This window comes from Urocitellus parryii, chromosome 6 (genome assembly GCF_045843805.1).
Source record: "Urocitellus parryii isolate mUroPar1 chromosome 6, mUroPar1.hap1, whole genome shotgun sequence".
NCBI lineage: Eukaryota > Metazoa > Chordata > Mammalia > Rodentia > Sciuridae > Urocitellus > Urocitellus parryii.
Genome location: NC_135536.1, coordinates 71,590,488 through 71,618,012, shown reverse-complemented (window position 1 = coordinate 71,618,012; position 27,525 = coordinate 71,590,488). Strand labels below are relative to the sequence as shown.

Here is a 27,525-nt window from a genome sequence, read left to right as displayed (position 1 = left end):
CAGAGAGCTAACAAGCACTCCAGTACATACTTGTTCTTGGGATTTTCCCATAACTGGCCCCTCCTCCTCCTTCTCCTCCTCTTCCTCTCAAGCCAACTATCTTATCTGAAAGATCATCCCAAAGACTTGATCTTAAGTAGGGCTCTCTCTACATTCAAGCCTTTCTTTTTTTAGAGCTCTTATCAGTTGATAAATTATTTTACTTTTAGATTTACTAACATTTTGTATCTACTTCCCTTGGAATAGGGGACTAATAGAGGCAGAAAGACTGCCTCTTTTACTTCTATATCCCCAGTTAAGAAATTATTGCAGTAGTCCAACTGAGACATAGTGGTGACTTGGACTTGGATGGTAGCAGTGTGATAAGGAAAGAGGATTATATTAAGCATGATATTTTACGGGGAGACATAAATTAATATGCAGAACTAGATATTGATAAGACTTTGACCTAAGCTAAACATTGTTGTGCCATATCCTGAAATGGGAGGAGCATGTTTAGGATCTGGTGATGGATAAGTTAGATTTAAAAGACATCTTACATGAGTGGAGAGTGGATCTACCAAGTAGGTAGCTGGATATTCAAGTCTGGGCATATCCAGTTAAGTTAGAAATAAAATGTTGTAATTTATTATCATGTATATAAAACAAAGGAACCAAATGAAGTTATCTAGGAAGAGTGTTTGTGGAAATAAGAAAGCCAAATATTGGTCTCTGAGGAAACCCAACATTTAAAAGTCTGGCAGAGTATTAGGAGAGTAGCTCAATGATAGTATGCTTGCCTAGCATGCTAAAGCTATGGGCTCAATCCTTAGCATTAAAGAGAGAGAGAGAGAGAGAGAGAGAGAGAGAGAGAGAGAGAGAGAGAGAGAGAGAGATTGATTTTTAAAAAAGGATCAGCAAAGAAAACTGTGAAGGGGCAGTGAATAAGAGGAAATCCAGGAACAGGTAGGTTTCACTGAACCCTAAAAGCAGTTTCAGGAAGGGAGGATTACTCAACTAACATGCCTTTTAGGTCAAAGAAATATATAATAATAATAAAAGAGGTTTTTTAAACTGTATTTGAAAATTTAGCATCCTTTTATTGACTGAATCAGTATGCCCAGATTGAACCAAAATATGTCTTTTTAAAAAATATTTATGTTTTAGTTGTAGCTGGACACAGTTACCTTTATTTTATTTATTTTTATGTGGTGCCGAGGATCGAATGCAGGGCCTTGCAGGTACCAGGCGAGCACTCTACCACTGAGCCACAACCCCAGCCCCTACTCTATGTCTTTAGCAAAAAAACATAAAATAAAAGCCATAACTCTTATTATATGTAACTTTGTGTTCTTAAGTATTTTAAGGAAAATCTGTTATTTTCTTCATGTATTTTTTTTTGTATTCTCACATAGGTTTAATTCCTGCTATGAATTAATTCTATCACGCTTCTGTACATGGGACTTCAGAACTTATGGTGTTACAGGAGTAAAAGTAAAACGTGTCATTAAAGTTAACAACCGTATTCTGAGACTAAAATTTGAAGAGAAATTTCAAAAGTTTTTGGATCACGAAAGCATGCATGATTCAGAGTAAGAAGTTAAATTTCATAATGAACAATTTTTAAAAGTCTGGCTTTAGTTTGTAAAAATTTTTTATTTTAAAAGTCAACAATATTGATGATATACCCTTTTAGTAAACACTTCCTCTTAGTGCATCTTCCATGGGTAGGATGACCTCATAATTTATCCACATTGGGCCTCCTTTTGAGAGTAAGAGTAGTAGGGTGGAGGTATTAATAATGACCCTGGAATATCCATTGTGAACAGAATATATCCCCATGGATACACTTTTGGGTTATCTATGACTAAACATTTGTGAAATCAATTCTCTACCTTTTTTTAAAAAATTTTCTGTTTCAATTATTCTTAAGGACTTATCGCAAGATGCTGGAGTGCCTTTTTTATGTTTTTGATCCTGAAGTTATGGTGAAGAAAAAGCATCTGCTACAAATTCTTGAAAAAGGATTCAAAGAGAGTGAGACAAGCAAGGTAGCATGTCACTTAGAACAATGCTTTCTTCTTAATAAGTGCAAATCTGCCACTGGTTAAGCATGATTCCCAATCCTTTCATCCATATTTATAGCAAACGTCTGCTGTTTCACAAGCTTAATGACATCATAGAAAATATAGCATCTTTCCTTTTTGGATTAAAGCATAGTAAATCCATTAATCACTTTATCTGCCTGATTCTGCTTAATCCCTCTAGGCATCTTATTTTTATGTTGTGATCCTTTTTTGATGATTTTTGAAATATCCTTTAATTGGCTATAAATCCATTGTGAATCTTTAATCTATTGTAAACTCTCCAGGGTCTTCTCTATATTTAAATAATCATTACCTTAACTCTACTGTGCTTTCTAGCTATCATCCTGGTTTATCTTTCCTTTTACTGCCACCATTTCTTTTACTTCACTTTCCCACATTGCTTTTCTCAGTCCTCCACCCTCTTAATGAAGCAGCAATAGCACATCTTCATAGAACAGTGCTTTCCAATCCTTTTCATATCATGCTGCATTTGAATTATGGCCTTACTACTCACCAGCTTTGACTTCACATCTCTGTGCCTATTTCTTCCTAGCTGTAAAATGTGAATAATATTGCTATCTATTTTGCAGAGTTGTTGGTAGGATTTAGTGAAATAATGCATTCAAAAGTTTTTGGATTCTTGTACACCAGTGTTCATAGCATCACTATTCAAATAGCCAAGAGTAAAAACAACCCAAATGTGTGTCCACGGATGAATGGATAAACAAAGGTGGCATATACAAGTAATGGAAAGTTATTCAGCTAATGATACTCAAAATACTGATGCATGCTATAATATGGAAGAAACTTGAAAACATTTTGGTAAATGAAATATGCTGGGTGCCAGAATGAAAATATTGCATAATTCCATGTATATGAACTACTTAGGATAGGCCAATCTAGAGACAGAGGTAGAATAGATGTTACCAAGGACTGGGAGAGATGAGAGAATGGGGGTTTAGTGTTTGAAGGATATAGAGTTTCAGTTTGGAATAATGAAAAAATCTGGAGTTGAATAGTGGTGTGATGGTTGCACAGTAATATGTACATACCTATGCCACAGGGTTATGTGCTTAAATAAATAAAATGGTGAATTTTACCTTGTTATAGTTTGTCACAATAAAAAATGCATTCTGACTGCTCAGTGGAGAATGGAGGGAGTTGGGGCAGACATGGCAGGGCACTATGTGGGAGTACTATTGTGGCAGCTCAGGCCAGAGATGTGATACTTCTGGCTGGATGATGGTGGTAAAAATGCTCTTGTACTCTCTGGAAGGTAAATAAGAGGTGAGGAATTCAGGGTCTTAAAGACAAAGTGTTCATATTCACTTCTGAAAATTATAAACCATCTTGTTAAAGACGGTGGGGAAAGACAGAAATAACACTTCCTGTGTGTTTTGTACCCACCAGACTGTGTTGAGTGCTTCATCTCCTGCATCTCCTAAATGAGATGAACTATCTATTTTAATTCTCCCAATAGTTCTCTGTGCTGCTGAGTTCGCTAGAACAGCCACCTGAGCATTAGAAATAAGTATAGTCTATGTGAGAGTCTAATAAGTGTGAAATAAACACCCACCAATTTTCAAAAACTTATTGAAGAAAAAGGACTAAAATTTTGGTCATAAATGATAATATTTTAGTTATATTAGATTAAATAAAATGTATTATTAAAATTACCCCAAAAGTTCTTGGACCAGTTTTTATATTTTATCATTATTGTATGAAACATTTGATGCTATTGATTGTACTTACATTCTCTTGTATGAGCTCTCTCCCTTTCAAACTCTCCTTTGGCACTCATGAGATTTCACTATTGCTCTCCTATTTTTGTAATTGTCCTGTCATTGTTTCCTTTTTGTTACATGTCTTACCTCTTAACATACACTACCATGAGTTTAAAGTTGACTGATCTGCCCTTCTTTCTTGAAATAATTTTTGGAATTTTATTAATTTTTTATTTATTTGTTCTAATCAGTTATACATGACAGCAGAATACTATTTGATTCATTGTACACAAATGGAGCACAATTTTTCACCTCTCTAGTTGCCCACAAAGTAGGGTCACAACATTTGTGCAATCATACATGTACCTAGGGCAATGATGTCTGTCTCATTCCACTATCTTTCCTATCCGCTTGCCCCCCTCCCCTTCCCCCTCCCTCCCCTTTGGCCAATCCAAAGTTCCTCCACTCATCCCATGCCCCCCCCCCATTATTGATTAGCATCCACTTATCAGAGAAAACATTTGGCCTTTGGTTTTTTGAGATTGGCTTATTTCACTTATTTCACTATATATATATTAGTTGTAGTTGGACACAATACGTTTATTTCACTTATTTATTTTTATGTGGTGCTCAAGATCGAACCAGAGTCTCGAACATGCAAGGAGAGCACTCTACTGCTAAGCCACATACCACAGTTTCTTTATCCATTCATCTATAAAAGGACATCTAGGTTGGTTCCACTGTTTGGCTATTGTGAATTGTGTTGCTATAAACATTGATGTGGCTGTGTCCCTGTAGTATGCTGTTTTTAAGTCCTTTGAGTATAGACCAAGGAGAGGGATAGCTGAGTCAAATGGTGGTTGCAAGAAGAGTGAAGCAGGAGGCGTCACTATACCAGACCTTAAACTATACTACAAAGCTATAATAACAAAAACAGGATGGTTTTGGCATCAAAATAGACATGTACAAAATAGAAGACACAGAGACAAACCCACATAAATATGGTTATCTCATACTAGACAAAGGTGCCAAAATACACACATTGGAGAAAGATAGCCTCTTCAACAAATGGTGCTGGAAAAACTGGAAATCCATATGCAGCAAAATTAAAATAAACCCTAATATCTCACTATGCAAAAAACTCAACTCAAAGTGGATCAAGGACCTGGGAATTAGACCAGAGACCCTATGCCTAATAGAAGAAAAAGTAGGCCCAAATCTTCATCATGTCAGATTAGGCCCCAACTTCCTTAGTAAGACTCCTTGAAAGTGCAAGAAATAAAATCACAAATCAATAAATGGGATGGATTCAAACTAAAAGACTTCTTCTCAGCAAAGGAAAACAATGTGGTAAAGAGAGAGCCTACATTTTGGGAGCATATTTTTGCCACACACACATCAGATATTAATCTCCAGGATATATAAAGAACTCAAAAAACTTAATACCAAAATAACCTTAAAACCCAAATAACCAAAAATAACTTAAAAATAACCCCAAATAACTTAAAACCCAAATAATCCAATCAATAAATGAGCTAAGGAGCTGACCAGACAGTTCTCAGAAGAAGATATACAATCAATCAAGAAATATATGAGAAAATCTTTCAACATCTCTAGTAATTAGAGAAATGCAAATCAAAACAACTCTAATATTTCATCTCACTCCAGTCAGAATGTCAGTTATCAAGAATACAAGCAACAAAAAGTGTTGGCAAGATGTGGGGAAAAAGGCACACTCATTCATTGCTGGTGGGACTGCAAATTGGTGTAGCTAATCTGGAAAGCAGTATAGAGATTCCTTTCTTGAAATATTATCAACTCCTCTCAATGTGAAATCCTAGAAATGGGGGAACCATTACTGAGAAACCTATAGAAGATCAGATATGCTAGATTTCTATGCCATGAGATTCATCCAAAGAGTAAAGATAAATACATATGTTTTGCATTCTGAGATGGACTCTGAGTCAATAGACAGCTGTGTAAATAGTTTAAATGAGGGATTTGGCTTTGGTTGGCTGTCTTTGTAAGGTAGAGGGCTGGCTGGAGTACAGAGGACACTAGCTTCAGTGTAGCACAATCATAGAGCACTTGCCTAGCTTGTGTGAGGTCCTGGGATCAATCCCCAGTGCTGCTGAAAAACAAAACAAAACAAAACCCTGTTACCAGATAGATTAAATGTTCCAAATGAAGCATTGCGATTCTCCTAAACAACTCAGTGTCATGTTTCTTTTTAATAAAATGCTATTTCCTTCTTTTTCCCTGTGGCAAACAACTCTTCCTTCAAGTTAAGAAATTAAAACTAGTCACAATGCAAACTAGAATTTCCATGCATAAGCACAATAAGAAATGTTTTGTTTCTGGAAAACAATGTAGGTTATTAGACCAAAAAATTATTATGTAAATAAAGCCTTCACTGATGTAATATCTCATTCTCACAGGACTTTGTTTTTGGAGTTAACAAGATTGCTAGTAGAGTACTCACTGAAAGCTGTTGCCCCTGCACCAAAAGTGTTCTCAATCTTGACCTTGCTGCTTTTCCAGGAACAAATTTTGTTCTTTATCACTTTTTAATAAATCTATTTGCATATGAACTTACAATATTTAAATGACTTTGCAGAATGAAGTTGCACCTGGAGGTTATCTATTTCTTTTCAATGAATCTACCCTGTAGGTTTCTTTGCCCAAACATAAACATAAAATACTAAGCCATCTGTATTGAAGTCAAAGTATTATCAATTTTGTAAAAAGTCAACTGTATTTTCTTTGCAGCTGCCTCTCAGAAAAGAAGCTGTTATTCTTGCTAATAGCCTAAGTTTGTGTGAGTGTCCTCGAATTGAGTTTCTACAGCAAAAGTACAAAGATGAGAAGAAAAACTCTCTTGAGCATGAGCTCTTCAGACACGGTAATACAAACATACAGTGTCTCTAAACTGTTAAGTTCTAAGTCTTCAAATGCATTACTTTCATAACCTTTTTATACTTGCTTTTATCAACCCAAGAGATTTTCTTCAAACCATTTTGATATTTATCAAAGTAGTAATGCATAATTTTCTCATTCATTAGGTTAGCCACACTGTCAACAAATACTTAATGAGTGATTATTATGTGTCAGCATCAGTAGGAAGAGACCCATTTGTTACTCAGATATTTAATCCAACTCGCATATATTTTACACAGCCTGCTTTTTGTTCATTATGTTGTGTCATAAAAATAAACTCAACATATATATGTTAAATATACACCAAACTCACAAGAAAGAGAAAACAGAATTTGCACTGTATATATTATAATCAGAGCACTCTAGAAGGTATGATTTATTCATGTGTTGAATCATTATAATATAAGATGATAAAAAAACCTGGTCTAATTTAAAACCACCTATAGATAAATTGTGAAATGTACGTATTACTTTATAAGTTGTCTTATAGAAGTTAAGAGTTTTGGTATTTTAATTTATTCACAATTACCTACTTTATTTGTAGCATAAATACATAATGTAATTATATAAGTACAAGAATCAGTTTATAAGACATTTCTGAGTTTACTCACAGTTATCCTATTCTCTCTTGCTTCACTTTCTTCCACTGTTCTATCTTTACTTCTACAAGTATTTATGGAATACTTACTTTGTGCTAGGCACAGGTAGGTCATAGGGATACAGTCTATGCAAACCAGACAGTTTCTTCTTTATGGTGGTTACAAAAATTAATAATCACATAAATAAATGTAAAATTACAATTTTCATAAGGACTATAAACATGAAATATTAATAAGTAGTACCAAATAAATTATGATAGGGAGACTAGATGAGATCAGGGAGTAAGGGGCATTTATTCTTTGGTCTTAACCATCAAACCTACTGAATATAGGATACTCATAAATGTAATTCCGTAAAAATGACATTCTAGATTCCAAACTATAGCTCTGCTAAAGTGATTCATGTTGAATTAAATGATGTGTATTTTGCTGCTTTTTATCATTCTTCTCTGTTTCCATCTTTAAAAAAAATCTCATGACGCCAGGCACAGTGATGTATACCAGTAATTTCAACTACTCAGGAGGCTGAGGCAAGAGAACTGCAAGTTCAGAGCCAGACTCAGTAATTTAGTGAGATCCTGTCTCAAAATAAAAATTAAAAAAGGACTGAGGTGTAACTTAGTCATAGAACTTTTCCAGTGCCACACACACACACACACATGTACATGTATATACATTAACACACACAAAGGAAAAAAACTAAGTTCTCGCAATTTATATTTAATATCTTGTACATAGTAATAAAACATTTGAATGTTTTATGCACAGTGATTAGAAATTATTTTCAGATTCATTGATTCTCGGGGATTCATGTTTAGTGAATTGAATTCTAAGGATCATAAGAATCTAAAGGGAAAAGAAATGATTATCCATTCAGTAGATGCATACTTGATGTCTTCTATGGATTTAAGGTACATGCCAGGTGTTACTTGACACAGAGATGAATTTTACTCATTTAACAACAACAACCAAAAAACCTCTTATTTTAGACTACTTAATTAAAAAATGCTAAATTATTATGTTGTTTCTTTCTTTTTCTTTTCTTTTTTGAGAGGCACCAGGGATTGAACCCAGGGTGTGTTCAACCACTGAGCCACATCCCCAACACGTTTTATATTTTATTTTGAGACATGGTCTTGTTAAGTGTTTCTTTTCTATAAAGCCTTGCTTGGCATAATCACAGGATTCTCTTATAACCAATTTGTTTATTCAACAAATATTTATTGAGCTCCTATTTTATATCAACTATGTGCTTTACGCTATGCAGTATCTCTGCCTTTACAACATATATCAAGTCAATTAAGGTTATTTCTTGTTAAAAGTGATTTATGTTTTTTCATATTTAGGCATCCTCCTCATTACGAAAGTTTTTCTTGGCCAGAGTGTTCAGGCTCGGGAACAAGAAGTTATCAATCAAGCCAACTATCCAATGGTTAACTCAGTGTTCGTTCCCCGGAAATATTTACTAAGTATGTCTGCCATAAAAAGAAATATGCTTTCATTACTCTGAATTCAAAGCATTTATATTTAATGCACATACTTAAAATTTAAAATCCACCTAATGAGATTTGTAAACTTTGTAAAAAACATTTATTTCTGGCTACTAATTTTTCTATTCCATACCTCAAGACATTTATTTTTCTGCATGCATAGTTTATTTTTGCAAAATTTAATTATATATTGTAGGTGTACACACACACACACAGAGGATTATCTCTCTCTCTGTGAGTAACCTATTCTAGGACCTTCACCTGATAGATACCAAAACTCATGGATGCTCAAGTTCCTTATATAAAATGCTGTGGAGGGCTGCTTTCAGTGGTAGAGCATTTGCCTAACATGTGCAAGGCCCTGAGTTCAATCCATAGCACCCACAAAAATACAAATAAAATGGCATAACATTTGCAAATAAACTGTGAAACCTTCCCCTATACTTTAAATAATCACTATATTACTTATAATATCTAATACAATGCAAATGTTATGTAAATAGCTGTTATATTGTATTGTTTAGGGAATAATGACAAGAAAAAGTCCATACACATTCAGTACAGGCAATTTTTTGAAAGTATTTTTGGACTGCAGTTGTTTGAATTCGTGAGTACAGAACATGTGGGTATGGAAGGTTGATTGTATATGTGTGTATGTGTGTTTGTGTATATAAATGTATTATTTTTCAAGGGATAAAAAAATTAACTTTTATCAGTAGATTTAGAGTAATACATTTGTAAAAAATACATGGCCATATTTTTCAATACTAAAGTAAAAGTATAAAAAAGGAGCAGAGAGATGATTAAAATTGAGCCTTAGTTTATGTAGTGAAAGGATGATAGTAAGTATTTATAGAATAAAAATGTTATTTGGGGGAATGGAAAGTTTTTTTTAAAAAAACTCTGGAAGCTATTGATAATAACTTATTAATAACTCTATGTAAGGTTGAAAAGGTGTAGGATGTTTTATTTTGAAGACTTTTCACTTGGTTTTGTTTTTATTCTAGATTCTATTGTGGGACAAAGAAATTGTGATTGTGGCTTTCGGCAGTGCAAGTGGTTTGTATTTGATCATGACCTTGTCTTGCCAGAATACATCGTTGAATTTGAGTACATTACAGTGGTATGAATTGTTACATTTTTTATAAAAGAACTCCTTAAATGAGGACAGAATAGTAATTTGAAGTCTAATAATGTTATGCCAAGCTTATCCTATATATATATATGGGTGTGTGCATGTGTGTATGCATGTATAATGGTTATTCTGTGAAGTAATTAATTTTTAAAACAAGTCATTATAATACCTAAATATTTTCAATACATAAGACTGTATTATCAATGGGAAAGATTCAAACTATATTAAAGACAAATAAATACAAAAATCTGCCTTCATTCTATGCCCACCATTCCCTTTTACCAGTGTATCCATTACTAACAGTTTTGCTTTCAATTCTTTTTCTATGCATTTTCCATATATAACAACATATACTATTTTATTTAGTAGAATCAAGTTCCAAGTCTTAAGTGATTTTTTTTTTTGCTTTTAAAAATCAATGTTTCAGACTTAAGTTCACTTTAGCACATATAGATATATACTTCATTCTTTTGGTGACTTCGTACCATCCAGTAATACTCTGATTTATTCGTTACCTGTTATAACATATATAGGTTATATCTAGGTTTTACTATTTAAAACACTATTTCAGCAAACATTGTGGGTGCATCTTTATATACATGTGGAAATTTCTCTACAGGATAGATTTGTAAAAAACTTGGATAGTCAAAGGATACATTCATTTTAAATTTTGTTAGATATTTTGAAATTCCTTCCACAAAGACTTGACCATTTTACAAATTTTTGACAGTGTGTGATAGTGATTATTTATTTGCATCCTTACCAACATAAGATATTGTCAGGGTATTTCCTCCTCCTCCCCCTATCTTCCTCCTCCTCCTCCTCCTATCTTCCTCCTCCTTCTTCCTCCTCCCTCTTCCCCTCCCCCTCCTCCTCCCCCTCCTCTCCCTCCCCTTCCACTCTGATGAGCAAAAAATAGGACATTTTATTCTTTAGGACTAAAAATATGTATAGTATTATGAATCACCTGTTATATCCTTAGACCATTTTCTATTAGACTCTCTTGCACATTGTTTGGAAAAATTCTTATATGCATTTTGGCTATTAATCTTTTATCTTGTATACATATGTTACACATACTTTTGTCACTTGTCTTTTGTTTGTAACAAAAACTTGTCATTTTAATTTAGTAATTTACAAGTTAATTTTAAAGAGTCAGCTCTCTCAATCTTTTCCTATGTAGATTCTGAATTTTATGTTGTTTGTCAGATATTAAAATTTTCTCCTTTATTTTTTTCAATGTTCATATAGCTTGTTTAAAAATGTTTAGCTTTCTTAATCCATCTAGAAATTGTTTTTATTATGTTAGGTAGGGGTGATCCAAAATTATTTTCTTAAAAATGATTACTTAGTCAAGCATTCTCTTTTGCTGTATTTTGAAATGTCATCTTTATCATTAAAATTATTTTCTTATATAAGGAATCTATTTATGGATATCTATTCTCTTCCATTGATCACTTTGCCTAATCTTGAACTTTACTACACTTGTTTGTGTTATTACAACCTTGAATGATATGTTTTGTTATGTGACAAGGCAATTTTTATCCTCCGACCCCCACTCATTTTTTTAAAAAAGTTTCTTGGCTATTCTTGAACATTTTCTTTTTCAAATAAAATTTAGAAGCACCTTGTCAGGTTCTATTTTTAAATCCTACTAGGATTTTATTGAAATTGCATTGAATTTAAAACTTAATTTGGGGTCAACTGACTGACCACTTTGCAATATTGGGCTTCTCCTGATAATTTAATTGAGTAGATCTTTCCTTGTGGTTATCTTTATATAGATCTTTACTATTTCTTATTAAAGATAGTTCTGAGCATTTATGTTTACATATTTCTATCATGAATGGGATTTATTATTTTAGGAAAATGCATAAAAACCTATGACTCTTATGACTGTTCAGTTATGTTAGCAAAGGCCTTAGCTCCATCATCCTGCTTGCCATTTAACGGGCTCTTTTCATCTGGTGATTTAATTCTTTATTCGCGTCTGGGAAGTTTTTTTCTCTTAGTTTCTTATTTCTTCTCTTCCATTCTATTAAGCCCTCCCTGTCTTCACTTTTACTCTTATATCTTCATTTATTAATTCTTTGTTCTAGAAGATTTTCTCAATATTAGCTTCCAGATTGCTTATTTGATCTGCTGCCCATCTATTTTTTCTCAGCATTGATTGTATACTTTTAGTTTTATGATTGTATTTACTTTAACATTGAAACGTTTACCCTCTTGTTTTCTATAGATGCTTTATTCTCCCAGATTTTTAAAAATTTTCTGATAAACTATTTTGTTTTTTTCTAGAGCTAGCTGTTTGTTCATGTAGTTCTCGCTGATTCATTCACAATTCTCACTGTAATTACTTAGTTTCCTGTAATTACCTAGGGTATCCTCCTGCTTTTTTAGTTTTTCACTTTGAATATCAAGTTTCTCTGGATCTGATTTCAAAGTGATTCTCTCTTGCATGTGTTGGTTAGAGGTCATATTCTGCCCTTATTTGTTCTTTGTCTGTCTTCTGATTTGTGTGTCACAATTTCTAGTACGTTTGTTAGAGCTCCTTCCATTGTTAGAAAATAATTTGAAGTTACATTTTGCCAGTTTTAAGAAATTTTTAGTGAATGAGAATGGATACACCCATACTTGGCCTATAGTTTTAAGCTACTCTTACAGATTTTCTATTGTGATTCTGATCATTGTAGATATTGCTGATAATGGAAAGAAAGCCAATTCATCTTTTCTACATAGATTGTTTTTCAAAATGATAAATACAGCAACCAATTTTTCAACATTTTTAATAATTTTTTAGGTCAAGGCTCACTCTTTATTTTCTTCATTCAACAATGTTATTCCAGAAGAAAGCAAAAAAATTTCAGAAGGATCAATATTGTCCCAAGATTTGAAAGTTGATGATGATGTTATGAAAATGGAACCCAAGATTAAGCCCCAAGCAAAACTTATTAGTTTGGATGATAAAACAATACTTTCCCTTGCCAAGACTAACATTTACAGTCATATTGTGGTGAGTATTAAGAGTAACAAAACTTAAGAGACAGGAATCTTGAATTTAGAATCAGAATCTAGCATATGAATTCTAACAATACTAAACTACCTACCTGATGGCGCTAGTTAGGCATCATACTGTCTAATTTAAAAGTGTCTAGACTTCTACTTCTAAGTAAACTAGATTAGTACTCTTGAATAGAATTGTGACAACTATATACATAATTTTAAGATTTCTAGTAGCTATGTTAAGAAAGACTTTTAAAAGTAATCAATTTCAATAATATATTTTATTTAACCCAAACATATAAAATATTATCATTTCACATGTAATCAACATGAAAATTCATTAATGAGAGTTTCTAAATCTGAATTATGGAGTATATTTTACACTCACCACATCTCAATTTAGTCGAGCCACATTTAATGCTCAATTACCACTTGAGGTGGCTTTCCAAATAACAAGTGATTTTATTCTGAATAATTAAAAGCTCTCTTTAAATAATTAGGATGAAGGCAAATAAGTTTCAAATCCATTTCTAGGATTAATCAAATAGAAAATGGGACCTCTATCTTTAAAAAATTATTAACAGAATTTGAGTTACTTGTTAACAACTTTTACTTCATAGTGGGGTAATTCTAATGAGTAAAAGCCTACTTCCATATCTGACTTTCAGGTCTGTCAATTTCTGATCTGCTGCTACCACTCTGTTCAAACTATCATAATCTACTAGATTACTACTATAACCTTCTAACCACACATTCTGCATTTTGCCATGGCAATATTGCACAACTACAGGAGACACCATTCACATTATATTCCACTAAGTGCCCTTTGGAAAGAATTCACTATATAATTGGATAATCCTCAATGCAGAGGGGTTGCCTTCTAAAGTTACGCAACAGATATCCTATCCTGTCCCGACTTCCTTCTCCATGTTGAAGCTGGAGTAATCCTTTCACAATACAAATCTGATCATGTCACCTCAGTCCCCTCTCAGCACTCCTACTTAAAATCTACATGGCTTTCCATTGCCTAAACTAAAACTAGCATCCTTAATAAGGCTGATAAGATTTTTCATGGCCTCACCCAAGGCCTACTTTTCCAGTATTCTTTCACCTTATCTTCCCTTTACTTCTCCAGGCTCAGCTTCTTGCTTATTTCTTCAATACATGCTTTCAGCTAACACAAGGCTTCTGCCTTTACTGGTCCTTCCCATATTGATCTCCCCTTACTCCCTTTTCCTAGTTAACTCAAATATATCTTTTAGATGTTTACTAAGTGTTTAAAGCCTTCTATTACCTCTGAACCCAGGCCAGATTTCTTTGTTTTATGCTCTGTGTCTTTCCTATGCTATAAATTCTGTAGAAGCAAAGACTGTTTCTAGTCAAGTGTCCTCAGCATCAAGAGAACAACATAAGGTTGTACAGGGTACATTGCAGATAAAGTCCACATCTGAGGAGCACTTTTTAAATCATATAGTGCTATATTTAATACAACTCTTTTCTAATAACTTTTGGCAAAATTTATTGTTCTAACAAAAGCATATAGTGGCATTTTTCTTTTTTGATATTAGGGATTGAACTCAGGGGCACTTGACCACTGAGCCACATTCCCATTCCTATTTTGTATTTTATTTAGGGTCTCACTGAGTTGCTTAGCCCCTTGCCATTGCTGAGGCTGGCTTTGAAGTCATGATCCTCCTGCCTCAGCCTCCTGAACTGCTGGGATTATAGTCACGCACCACCACACCTGGCATATAGTTGCATTTTTTTTAAAGAAAGCTAGACATAAAAGCACCTTGAGGAAAAGATGGATGTCTTTTCCTAATTTATGTGTATAAACCTTATGTGGATTAGCATCAACTCCACTAATACCTAACACAATACCTGGCACACACTAGATACCCTGTAGATACTTGATTAAAATTAAAAAGAATATATTTACAAATGGCATTGGTTCTTACAGAGAAAGTTGATCATTTGCTTCATCCTGCAGAAGTAATAAAAAAATTGATGTGTCTTGAGGAGAAAAGTTATTTCTAAATGACACTATATTTCTAAACGTGCAGTGAAAGCTGAGATACAGGTTAAAACACAGAAATTATATTTTTAATCTTGCAAATCAACCATATTGCTCCATTCTCACATTTCCAGATCCATTGTTTAAGAGGACAAATTTTTCTCAAGTGACTGTATAAAGCAGAAAGAGAATGTAAAGTACTTTGCTAAAATAAACAAAGTCAATTGTTTTAAGTCTGCTTCTGAAATATTCAGGAAAGAATCTGTTTTAAGAAGTTTATGGGATTTCATTGATGAAATTACCTCATCACCATCCTACTAGGGTATAAAGTGGTGAATAAGTCTTTACCTAAGCCAGTTATCATTATAAAAGGAGGAAAAACTTTATAACATGATAGTAATATCACCTTCTTTATCATATATGTACAGAATAGTGATTATAAGAACAATCTTCAGACTGGAAGTACTCAGAAACTATTATTTTTCTACTATTATGTCAAGATTTAATATATAAGTGATAGATTTTATAATAAAGTTTTAGTAATGAAATGATTAAAAAAATAGTGTTCTCTGATTTGATTGAGTTTCCACAATATGTATTTCTGAGTTTAAAGCAATTAAATAAAAATTTAAACATAGCAGTAGAAAGTTGCTGTTCCAAGCCAAAATAAAAAATGGAGAGTATAAGACTTTATAATACGTTGGCCTTCTTGTGACCTACCTGATTCTACATTTATTTGATCAATTCCCATGATATATGAATAGATAAGATTTTCTTCTTAAATTTGCCTATGCTGCTTAAAAGTCAGCAAATTCCTGTCTTCTAGTAAGAAGATTAGATGTTACAAAAAAATTTAGACATCAATAGCCCTTGCACTTCTTCCTTTGTACCACCACTTACACATAGTAAAATAGTGTCATGTAGAAATACCTTGTCTCCTTAAGAAATATCAAAATCAAGCCAAACCAAATAAAAACCCCTAAAACTTAGAGTTCTCAATTATAAGTTTGGCTTTTGCATTGATTTATTTACCTATAATTTACTGAAAATTTGCTGTTTCAAGCAGTGAGGTAAGTTTTAGGGGTTCAAAATGAATGAATTATTTTCCTTGCCTCAATAACATCAGTTTAGTAGAAGAGATAGATAGGTGTTGGAGTTGGTGGGAGAGCCTCACAGAGGTGAGTTCTGAGAGGATATTTGTGTGTGTGTGTGTGTGCATGTGTGTATGCATGCGTGTGTGCATGTGTGTATGCGTGCGTGTGTGCATGTGTGTGTGTGTGTGTGTGTGTGTGTGTGTGTGTGTGGTGCTGGGGATTGAACCCAGGGCCTTGTGCATACAAGGCAAAAATTCTATCAACTGAGCTATATCCCCAGCCCTTGAAAGGATTTTTTTTGAAGAGAAATGTAGTTGTTTACATCTTCCAGAAAGAGAAAATATTCTTTTTATAAGTAAGCACTTGGTTTTGAAAGATACTTTGTTTTCAGGGAACACTGAGAAATTCAGGAAGATTAAGATATATATTGTGATGGTGGTAGATCAAGATAAAGGTTGGAATTCAAGGAAACACATGAAGCTGAGGCTGGAATAGTAGGAGGTTGTAGTCACATTGGGATGGATATTGGAAGCCAAATTTAAAAGCTTAGTTTCTTCTTTGTAAGGAATACACTCACTTGGCAGCTGGTGGAGTCTAACTGAAGTCAGACTGGTGGTTTGGAGATGCAGTGGAAACCCATTGCAGTAGTTAAAAAAAAAGAAATAATAGTCTATACTAGGACACTGGTAGGATTGGAGGTTTGAGAAATGTTTCTACAATCAAATGTATATGGGCAAAAGGGAAAAAGGGGGTTATCAACAGACAGTAAAACTCTTAATCAGGATGAAAACATAGGCTACCCAGTAGTCATGCTAAGTGTAAGATATCTTGGTGATGCCTATATTCATAAAATAATTAGTCTGCATAAATTGGCCCTTCTTCACAATTTCTGCTAGTTTGGAGTACTATTAGAAATTTAATTGTTTTTCTCTTTGAGGAATGTAGTGATTTAATATGATGGTGATGAGTGAAGATGACTGGGTGCAGACGCTTGATTAGATTATAATAATGCTCATTTGTGGACACTATAATCAACTGAACTAATACATTTAACTGCATCATTGTTTATTTTGTAGGCTATACATAAATATAGTCTTAACTTGATATCATTCACAATAGACAGAAAAACATGTAGGCGTCAAGATCTCCCCTAAATTTAAAATTATAAAAGCATTCATTTTTATAAAGTTTAGGATGAAACATACAGGGAAAATCTGGGACAAAATCTGACACAGGCATTGTTTTAGATTGTTCTCCCACCATGTTCTTTGATGTTTTGTCCTGCTGTTTTGGTACCTTTACCCTTTCTTCATTAGTCCATACAGTTTTTTTCTCATAGTTTCCTTCTATGAAGGTATACCTTGCCATCTTTTTGCTGTGAGATTTCCTATCTAACCTGAAATCTTGAGGACCCCATTGTTCACTTTCCAGCCTGAGAAATAAATCATCCCTAATAAATATCTTATCACATATATTTAACTATTTCCTAAAAAGAATGTCATGTCAATTATTGATAAATTTAGACCCAGTTATAAATCATATCATTCAATAATCAGGTCCAAATATGCTATTGTAAATTATTTTTACTTTTTAACATTTTAACATCATAGATTTGTTTTTCTTATTGACATTCTCCTAATGTAATTTAAAATAAGCAGTTTCTTATTTTGTGTTATATTGGTTCAAGTAATTGTCTAAACAGTTTAGATATTCACAGTATGATATAGAATGTAATCTCTTTTATTTTTTAATTTTTATTGTATTTCAGAGTCTGAATCTACATGGAAACAGCTTGAGTAAATTGAGAGATCTCTCCAAATTAACAGGACTTCGAAAACTAAATATTAGTTTTAATGAATTTACTTGTTTAGATGATGTATACCACTTGGTAAGAACTTTCCTTTTGATATCTAAAAAAGTCAAACTCATAGAAGCACAGGGTTCAATGGTGGCTATCGGGACCTGTGAGGAAGGGGGATATGATAGGATATTGGTCTAAGGTAGAAACGTTCATTTAAAAGATGAACAAAAATGGGTGGTAATGATTATGTTAATTAATTGTATTACAGTAACCATCATACAGTGTATAATATACCCAATCATTACACTATACACCTTGAATAGAGTCACACTTAATCTGTCAATTTAATATTTTTTAAAAACCATTGGTACAGCAAAAAATAAAAAGATAAATGATAAATTGAAATAAATAATTTTTAAAATAACCACTCCTTTGAAAGGAAAGTTTTTTTTCCTTTTGAAAACATTTAAGTAAAATTAAAGGGTAAATTATCTTTGTAACTATGACTGCATACATACCATATGCAAGATTATATGGCCTAAGTCAGGGATAAAGCACACATTCACTATAATCTGGTGCTTTCTCTAAAACAGATCTTAAGTTTAGATTTTATTTGCACACCAAAAATATACCTATGGTCTTATCTGATATCTAGCTACTTTAATTAAATGTATCAATATATTAAAATAAATTCTGAAAATGTTCTTGTGTGTCATTCCATTTCCTCTGCTCTTATTTTCTCACTCTTCTCCTTCTTTTGAGTCCTGTCTATTTCACTTTCTAGTTTACTACTGCACATCTAATGCTGTCATTTCTTTAAATCTTCATTATTCAGGTTGCTATTTCTCTTTCTCTATCTTTTCTACCTGAATGTCATATGCACAGATCTTATCTGATTTGCATTTGCCTTTTGGTATATCATAGACAAATACAATAATGTCTGTGTCATGGGCATGAATGTGTGTAACTTTTATAATTTAGAAATTCTTATCAGCCTTGTACAATAGCACATACCTGTAATCCAGTGGTTTGGGAAGCTGCGCAGGAGGATCAAAGAGTTCAAAGCTAGCCTCAGCAAAAGTGAGGCACTAAGCAACCCAGTGAGACTCTTTCTCTAAATAAAATACAAAATAGGGCTGGGGATGTGGCTCAGTGGTAGAGTGCCCCTGAGTTCAATCCCTGATACACATATAAATAAATAAATAAATATTGACTATTTCTCTTAATAATTCTTATTTAAAGTTGTGAACACTTTAAAAAGAAAATTATAGAGTCAAATTCATAGGTTTAATTTCTACCCCTGAGGGTGAACCTTTTAAAACCAGGTTGAGTTCAACAGTATAAACCAGAAGTTGCCTAATTAGAAGTATATTTTATTTGCTGAGGACAAATCATCTTGTCTATTTCATTTTGCTTTCTCTCCCATGAAAGCAAATATGACTGATCTATGTTATAAGAGTTAAGTGTGACTTGAGAGAATTACCATCAAATTAAATACCCATAGCTCTTTAAGAAAATAAACATATTGATTTCATTATTGTAGCTTAACTACTGTGTCTGTTTTTTATGAGGATTATAAGAAAGCATGCAAGGCAATTAAAGAACCAGAGAAAAGAGCTGTTTAAACACGAACCATGATTCTGACCATCACTTTTGTTTGTCTGTGCTGCAGTATAACCTTGAATATTTGGATGCAAGCCACAACCATGTGATAACTCTTGAGGGATTTAGAGGTCTGATGAAACTAAAGCACTTGGACTTGAGCTGGAATCAACTAAAGAAATCTGGGGATGAAATAAATGTGTTATGTAAACACACCACAAGCCTTCTCACTCTTAATATTCAACATAATCCATGGCAAAAGGTATGCAACAGACATGTTTTTGAAAAAGCAAACACTTACTTTGAAGTTATTTTCTCACTACTTTTCAGCAAATAGTAGCCAGAAATGGGACAACTATCTTTTGTTTTTCTAGACTTAAAATCCTTCATAAATTGAATTTAGCGTAGTAATCAAATGTATCAGATGTTACCATAAGGCTATACTTTCATGTTAAGTTTTTTTTTTCTTGTAACCTCTAACAGTTTGAAAGCATTATTGCTTTAAGAATGATTGATGTCACTGGCTTCTGCACGCCTCCAGAGAATTTATAAAGCTGTGTGCCAAAACCCTACTGTAATGAGGCACAGGAACCAAAAATAATATGATACAGTGAGGGAAGTATACTATTAAAGAAGAAACTTAGTTTGATGTGTAATATATTCTAATCTGTGTTGAGAAACATGTTTTACAATTATACTTAGAATTTTGCATTGTTCTCTATTTTAAGTCCAGAAATCACCTCCCCTTATAAAATTGCATTATGAAGTCTTAAGTTCTGTTGTAAGATGAAATATGATTGAACAGTATTTTTATCATCATGAAATATGTGATTTCAATATTCAATGATTAGATTTAAGGGTATCTCCAACTATTTTAAATAATGTCCAAGTTTATAATTTCAAGAATCTTTCTTTCTCCGCCTCTGAAATGTGTTATATTCAACTTTTTATGGGGGACTAAAGAGTGATCAGTTTATTAAGTTGGCCATATTTCTGAATTTATATTATTATATTTCTTCTTTTAAACTTGCAAAATTTAGTGTTTTTCTTTTGCCAAAGCAGACCTTCTGGATGATCACAATACAACTCTCTCCCTGCTGCCAAATTGGATGTCCAGGGCTAACTGTCCATATTGAATCACACATGGAGCTTACTAGCTTACTGCTTATCCAGATAAACAGGAGTCATTGCAGTTGTTCTTTTAACTCTTTTCACCACAACCAATTTTCAACAGTTCATAGGACTTCTCCCCTTCATAAGAATGGAATCATCCATGTGAAAATGAAACAGATTAACTCTTCAATATAATTTAATTTCAATTATTATTTAAAGAATTAAATGAAGCCTTTATTTTTAGATACATGTAAGGAACAAGGAAATGGATAATTTTGAATTATAAGGAAAGAAATGAAAAAATTGCTCCTTTCTATACTATAACATATGTAATATTTTGTGAAAATTAACTTTTTGTAATTTTTCCCAAGCCAGCCACATTGAGGCTGAGTGTCATTGGCAGATTAAAGACTCTTACACATTTAGATGGACATCTCATTTCTGAAGAAGAAACAACAGCAGCTATGAAATTTATTACCGGAACAAAGATTACTCAGGTTAGATTTTACTGTTTAATATTTCTTGTACTATTGGAATGTATATATATTTCCTGTACTCATTTTTAGTTGTTAAGATTTTATATTCCCTCTTACCATATTAATAAAAAATAATATGTAGCAATTATACCACTTGGTTGCTTTCTGTTCATATGAACCTCATTTAAATACCATCTGGTTATATGGACTCTTTTGATATAGCCCTGCATATAAGCACCTTTAGGGTTACATTTTTTCCCCCTAGTTACCTCAACTTAGCAGAGTCTGTTCTAAAGCCTATATGAGGAACTTTGTGAGAATGAGGTAAGCTTAGAGGCTTTGAGAAAGTGTTTAGTGAATTATCTGCTTAGTTTTGACAGATGAGGAGAGAGAAAAATAAATAAAGCTATATTATCCAGATTAAAAATGCTATACTTTAAAAAAAGACATACCAAAAACAGATTTATCAAAAATAAAAACAGTGATTATTTTATGGTTAAAAAAATGCTATACTTTAGCCAAAATAGCTTCAACCTCCTAAATATCACCACTCTATCTAGCTATTTAATTTCTGTGGGATACATGAATATTAATTCCTTAAATAATGTAAAGTTTAACTTTGGATCTCTTCAAGATGAAGGGAAGAAATATTTTGGTGATTAAAAAAAAACACTATCAACACTCCTAAAGACTTGGGAATTAGCTCTACCAGAAATCAAAGTTTATTGAAAAATTTTAAGACAATGTTATATTGGTGCAGTTAGACAAATAGACCAACAGAACAGAATAAAGATCTAACCGAGATCCATACATCTATGGAAACTTGATAATAACAGCTACCTTTGCATATAAGAGGCTATTTGGTAAAAGGCATTGGCACAAGTACATTAAAGACTTCAGTGCAAAAAAGCAAAACCAACCATGTTTTAGAAGAAAAGATCAGAATTATTATGACCTTGAACTAAGGAAGAATTTTTTAGGAAAGAAACAAAGAGCATAAACCATAAAATATTTGTTTTGCCTATATCAACATTAATATGTCTTTTGCATAAGATACCATAAAGAAAGTAAAAAAGACAACCTACATACTAGGGAAAGAAATTTGCAACAGCAGTGTCAAAAGATATTCTTTATATATCCAGAATGTGTAAGGGAAAAGACAACCAACTGAACAGAAAAATGAGGAAAAAATTTGAACAGACATTTCACTAGAGAGGAAATCAGAACAACCAATTAGGAAAAGATGCTTCACCACATTAGTGTTCAAGAAAATGAACATTAAAACTACAATGACCTACTATTTATTAAAGCTGACAATAACAACTTTCAGCAAGAATATAAAGTAACAGTTATAATTGGTACAATTTGGTGCTATTACACACACACACACTCACACCACCCCCTACAGTCCAGCAATATTAGTTACTGACATATACTCGAAAGAGCTCTTACATGTATGTTTCAAGAAACATGTACAAGAATGTTTATGATGACAGTGTTCAAAAAGGCAAGGACGCTGAATCTACCTGAGTGTTCATTGGCAGGAGACTCATTATGGGAATACAGGAATACTGTACAGCAGGGACATATGAATGAACTACATCTACATAGAGAAGCACAGATAAAATTTCACAAATAGGATGTTAAGCAAACAAAGCAAGTCATAGAAAAAGTACATTATTCATTTTTCATAAAGTTCAAATATATTCATAACAGGAACCTTATAAGGTATTAGTAATATTCTAACTCTCAAGCTGCTTTAATGGCTGGATTATATTGGTGTTTGTGTTATAGTAATTCTCTTCAAGGTTTTATAAATATTATCTTCTAATAGTTCAATATTTGCTAAAATGAAAAAATGAATACTTAAAAATACATCTAGATATTGAAAACATGTTAAGGCAAACAAATTGTCCTGTTTAAAAATTACGTATTGTGCCATTTATTTTACCTAGGAAATAATACTTTTTAAATATATATAAATGAACCTCTGTATGCTATTTCTTTTATTCATCGTGTTTTTTTTATTTTATTAGCTATCTATCTTACGGCATTCTAGTACCAAAGAGGAGAGACCACGGATACTTAGTATCTGGCCTTCTGCCAAAATTCTGACACAGATTTCAAAATTTGGACCACATTTACATCTGAATGGAAACTGGCACTTGAAGGTATAGGCTAATTCTATGAAATTTAATATAAAAGCTTAATTTAAATTGATGTTGTCAGTCAGTTTTGGTCTATCATAAAGAGGGCACAGATAGGTAAAGGGAAAAATTGAAAGAGATGAATTAAAATAGGGAAGGAATACTTAAGATGCACCTTCTTAGCAAATTTCAAGTATATTATACAATATCTTTAACTTTAGTCACAATATTGTACATTAGATTTAATCTTGCATGACTGAAACCCTTTGCCCCAAGCCCCTGGTAACCACCATTCTATTCTCTGCATTCATGAGCTTGAATATTTTAGATTTCACATATAATTGAGATCATGCAGTGTTTAAATCACAGTGTATACATATCAAATGAAGTTGTACACATTAAACATATACAACTTTAAATTTATATTTATACTTCATAAAGTTGGGAAAAATAAAAAGGCAATATTATTATTAGAAAAAAATGTAATAAATTTATCACATTCCAAAATATAAAAAAGGTCAAGTTGTAGATAGATGTCACTGTTGTGATAGATTTGACTGTTGTTACTGTAGAATTAGAGATTTAGGACAAAAGTATGTTGCAAAGTAAAGGATAGATTCTGATAATATGTCACAAAGAGCCAGCAGACTTTAAAGGATTAGAGACAGGGATCAAGCCAAAATTTGGGTGATAAAGATCATGAATCTTGGCAAAGGGATAGAAGAATTGGTCAGAATTCAGCCCAGGTAAGGGAAAGGCCATAGAGCACTAACAATATCTTGTTACATTAGGTCACTAGAACTCACCAGAGTCCTTTATGGAGCCTACAAGACAGATAAAATTGGGCTAAGAAAAGATTGAAACTTGCCAGAAATATAAACTTGGCTAAGGGAGTCCCTGAAAATGAAAGATAATAGTAGCATCGTTTTTATTATGGAGTATATACTGATTCTGAGCTTCAGTACAGGCCCAATGACAGCTTTGGTCAACTCCATGGGGAGTCCTGGAATTAGAAGTGTCCTTTAAATTTTTCCCATGTCAGATTGAGATGCCCGGGTCTTTATTTCTCTTCATTATTGGATATGGGCCAACATGGGAAGGAAAGTGACCTTGGTCAAGGCAGCTGTCTGTAGTCCCTAGAGGTGCTAACAGCTGTAGGCTTTCCGCCAACAGCACTGCCCACAACTGGGACAAGTTCTTTACTGTAGGAGGAATCTGACTGGCATGTCAGTGTCCCTAATATCATAAAAGTCCCTATTGAACTCACAGTCTTCAAATTTTATTTTTTTCAAAGTTAAGAATGCCACAATATTTTTAGTTCTGAAGGAATTTTGAATTCTATTGTTCAATTTTTTTATCTTGTAACATTGATTGAATTTATTTACAAGATTCAGAAGTAACATATAATGTGAATTATTGTATAGATAACTGCCTTAAATTTAGATGGACAACATCTCTTTGAAATCACAAATTTAGAAAAATTGGAAAATTTGAAATGGGCCTCATTCAGCAATAATAATCTCACTAAAATGGAAGGCTTGGAATCCTGTATCAACTTGGAAGAGCTCACATTAGATGGAAACTGCATCTCAAAGATAGAAGGTAAGACACTCAAGAACTTTGATGTCTCAAAATGTGAATGTCTAAACAGCAGGAGCAAAAAAAAATGGTGACACTGAGGACAGAATCTCTGAAGAAGATGATCACTAGAGAAGTTCCAAGAAGGTTTGCAGCAGATATTCTAAATACCTATTGAGATTGTTGCAAACGGTATACTATGCATAATGAGCCCAGGTGGACTTTGACCTCCTCTTCTCCTCTGTGCCAGTATTTACCAATTATTATTACTCCCTAGCACATACAAACTAGGGAGTTATTAATATCTTTAAATAGAATGAAAGGATAAATGATGTATATCTTGAAAAAGATAAGCTAGTTTATTTTGCAAAATAGGAATTAAGTTTGTATTTGGAAATTTTAAGACTTCAACAAATATAATTACACTTAGTATAAAGTGAAAATCAAATGTACTATTTATAACCTTTTAATAGATCTACATGCAAGTACAATTAAGCAACTTTAGTAATGTCTCAAAATAAGAGACCAATGTAATATGTTTTATTTGAATTTTTAAAATTCAGTATTAAAACATTTTTCTGAAATAAACAGAATGAGAAAGACTATTCCTGTCTTCAGATTTTCCAGATTCTTTACTTCATTTGGGTTTGTGCTTATCTGTAGCTAAGAATCCAGAGTTTGGAGGGCTTGTTCTAGAATATTCCAAGTTATATTTTCTGATTCCTTCACAGCTTTACTTGTATTCTCCTTTAGTGCTTTGAATCTGGAAAGAAATTGAAAGAAAACTTCTATGGCTTGCTAACAACTCCTCTTATTCTTCCTCTCCAAAGATCATTGTACTTAATTCCACAACCCTTTGGAAGTAGATTTTAGTATGACCCTTTTATGAATGAAGAAACTGAGGCTCAGAAGTTTCAAAATTTACCTATGGTCCCAAACCTAATAGTGATACATTTAAGACCAACTATGACACCATCTTCTATCTTGCCCCCCACAATTACAGAGGACCTATAGCTGCAAAGGTTACACAGGGGTAAGATTCTAGTTAGAGGGGCCATTTTCTAAACTGTCCTAGAGCGTTTCTGAACATACCATGGGGAAATTAGGCCAAATGATTCTCTTAAGTATAGGTGATTCTATAATTAGTAATCCTTTCCAATTTCTTACCTTAATGTTTTAAAATGAGGGATAGGTGATCATTGAGTTTTGTGTATAGCTTTGTGTTGTCTTGAAGATGAAAGTCCTGATTAATTATATCATTTTAAGGTTATTTGATGGATAAATTAAGTATTTGCTATGTGATGCTTTTCCTTAACACCTAAAAAAATGAATCTAAAATTAGAATTAGATATTTGAAAAGGGATTTTATTTATTTTTGTTTCCCTCTGAAAGGCAGTGATGGTTACAGAATCTTTAAAGCCATTTGAACTTAAATAAAGAGAAACAGTAAATGGTCAGTTATTTTTAAAATTCTCTTTTCAGTGCTGTCTGAAGTTTTCTTGAATTTATTTATTTTTCTAGGTATTTCCAAGCTAACTAAGTTAACTCGCCTCAGCATAAATAATAATCTTCTAACTGGTTTGGAAAAGCATGTTTTTGATAACTTGCTTCATCTTCACTCCCTTTCTCTTGAGAACAACAGAATCACTTCATTGAGTGGTTTACAAAAAACTGTTAGTCTAATTGAATTGTACATAAGCAATAACTATATTGCTCTCAATCAGGAGATCTACAATTTAAAGGTAACTGGGGTATTTATTAACTTTTGTTTCTTTAAAACATTTATCTATACATTGGAAGCAATGTATGTTAGCTGTAAAGAATTTGAAAAATGTAGAAAAATCTATAGAACTAAATTAAAATAAGAATAATAAGGTTTATTAAGATACATTTGCATTTAATTTGTATACTGAACAATCATATATGTATGTGTAACCATAATGGCCCCAATTTGATAACTTTTTATTTTAATACTTTAATAAAAGAACCCAAGCCCATTTCTCTTCATATATGCTACCTTCAGTATTTCCAAGAATTGACTGACTTGATAGGGAAGTAGGATTTCTTAACATTCTCCTTTGTCAGTACAAATCTTGATTATCTCTCTGTTTTTACCAATAGTTCCAATTCTTTCTTTTCACTTTTACTCAGATTTGTACTGTTTAATTCCCCTAAAAGAATCACTAATTCAAGGCTACTGTGTAACAGGCTTTACTAAAGGTTTGGAAGAAATGGAGGATTTTTATAGCACAGAATAGGAATTCACTGCAAATGTAATGTAACAACTTCATGTTAAATTCAGTGGCCACTTTCTACCGCTGAGAGTCTTACACTGGCCTATCCTTTTGCTGATACCATGTTATAGGACTTTATCTTATACCAAAATTTTGTGTCTATTTCCTGTTTTTCCATACATCAGTGTTATCCCCATCCTATTCCCACAAAATAACTTCTAAAGTCACCCAAGCAACCTAATTAACATCAGCCACCAAATAAGCCATTTTACATTTTGATGCAGAAAAATTTTACTTCCTATTGTTTTAACTTCTATCCTCTCCTACTCAGGGTCTTTCCTTCATAGCACAACTAAATGTCTCATAGAGTAAGAAAGCACATTTTCCCTTAAGATGTGTTCTGTCACCCTCTCATTTTTATCTCTTTTCAAATGGCAGTGTCTTTTCATTCCTTTTATATCTGTGTATACACATACATACCATTTGATAGGCCATTATTCCATAAACAAAAT

General features: G+C 32.8%; 2 protein-coding genes across 5 annotated transcripts in view; one reads left to right on the top strand and one right to left on the bottom strand.

The window, feature by feature from the left end:
* Nucleotides 1–27,525, bottom strand: part of Rtn1 (reticulon 1) — a 375,661-nt gene that overhangs the window by 296,286 nt on the left and 51,850 nt on the right. Inside the window, exon 5 of one of the 4 annotated variants that reach the window (XR_013343702.1) lies at nt 5,780–5,921. The exons of the other annotated variants lie outside the window; for them this stretch is intronic. The gene's annotated coding sequence lies outside the window, so the exon portion shown is untranslated. Of the gene's footprint in view, nt 1–5,779; nt 5,922–27,525 lie in introns of those variants that run through there. 4 annotated transcript variants of the gene reach the window in all.
* The window catches only part of Lrrc9 (leucine rich repeat containing 9), an 80,373-nt gene that overhangs the window by 24,662 nt on the left and 28,186 nt on the right, over nt 1–27,525 (top strand). Inside the window, exons 10-21 of the mRNA XM_026410053.2 lie at nt 1,395–1,571; nt 1,913–2,030; nt 6,560–6,692; nt 8,673–8,795; nt 9,824–9,939; nt 12,752–12,964; nt 17,831–17,950; nt 19,536–19,727; nt 20,950–21,075; nt 23,091–23,225; nt 24,626–24,803; nt 26,301–26,521. Coding sequence (XP_026265838.1) covers nt 1,395–1,571; nt 1,913–2,030; nt 6,560–6,692; nt 8,673–8,795; nt 9,824–9,939; nt 12,752–12,964; nt 17,831–17,950; nt 19,536–19,727; nt 20,950–21,075; nt 23,091–23,225; nt 24,626–24,803; nt 26,301–26,521 — 1,852 coding nt within the window. The remainder of the gene's footprint in view (nt 1–1,394; nt 1,572–1,912; nt 2,031–6,559; nt 6,693–8,672; nt 8,796–9,823; nt 9,940–12,751; nt 12,965–17,830; nt 17,951–19,535; nt 19,728–20,949; nt 21,076–23,090; nt 23,226–24,625; nt 24,804–26,300; nt 26,522–27,525) is intronic.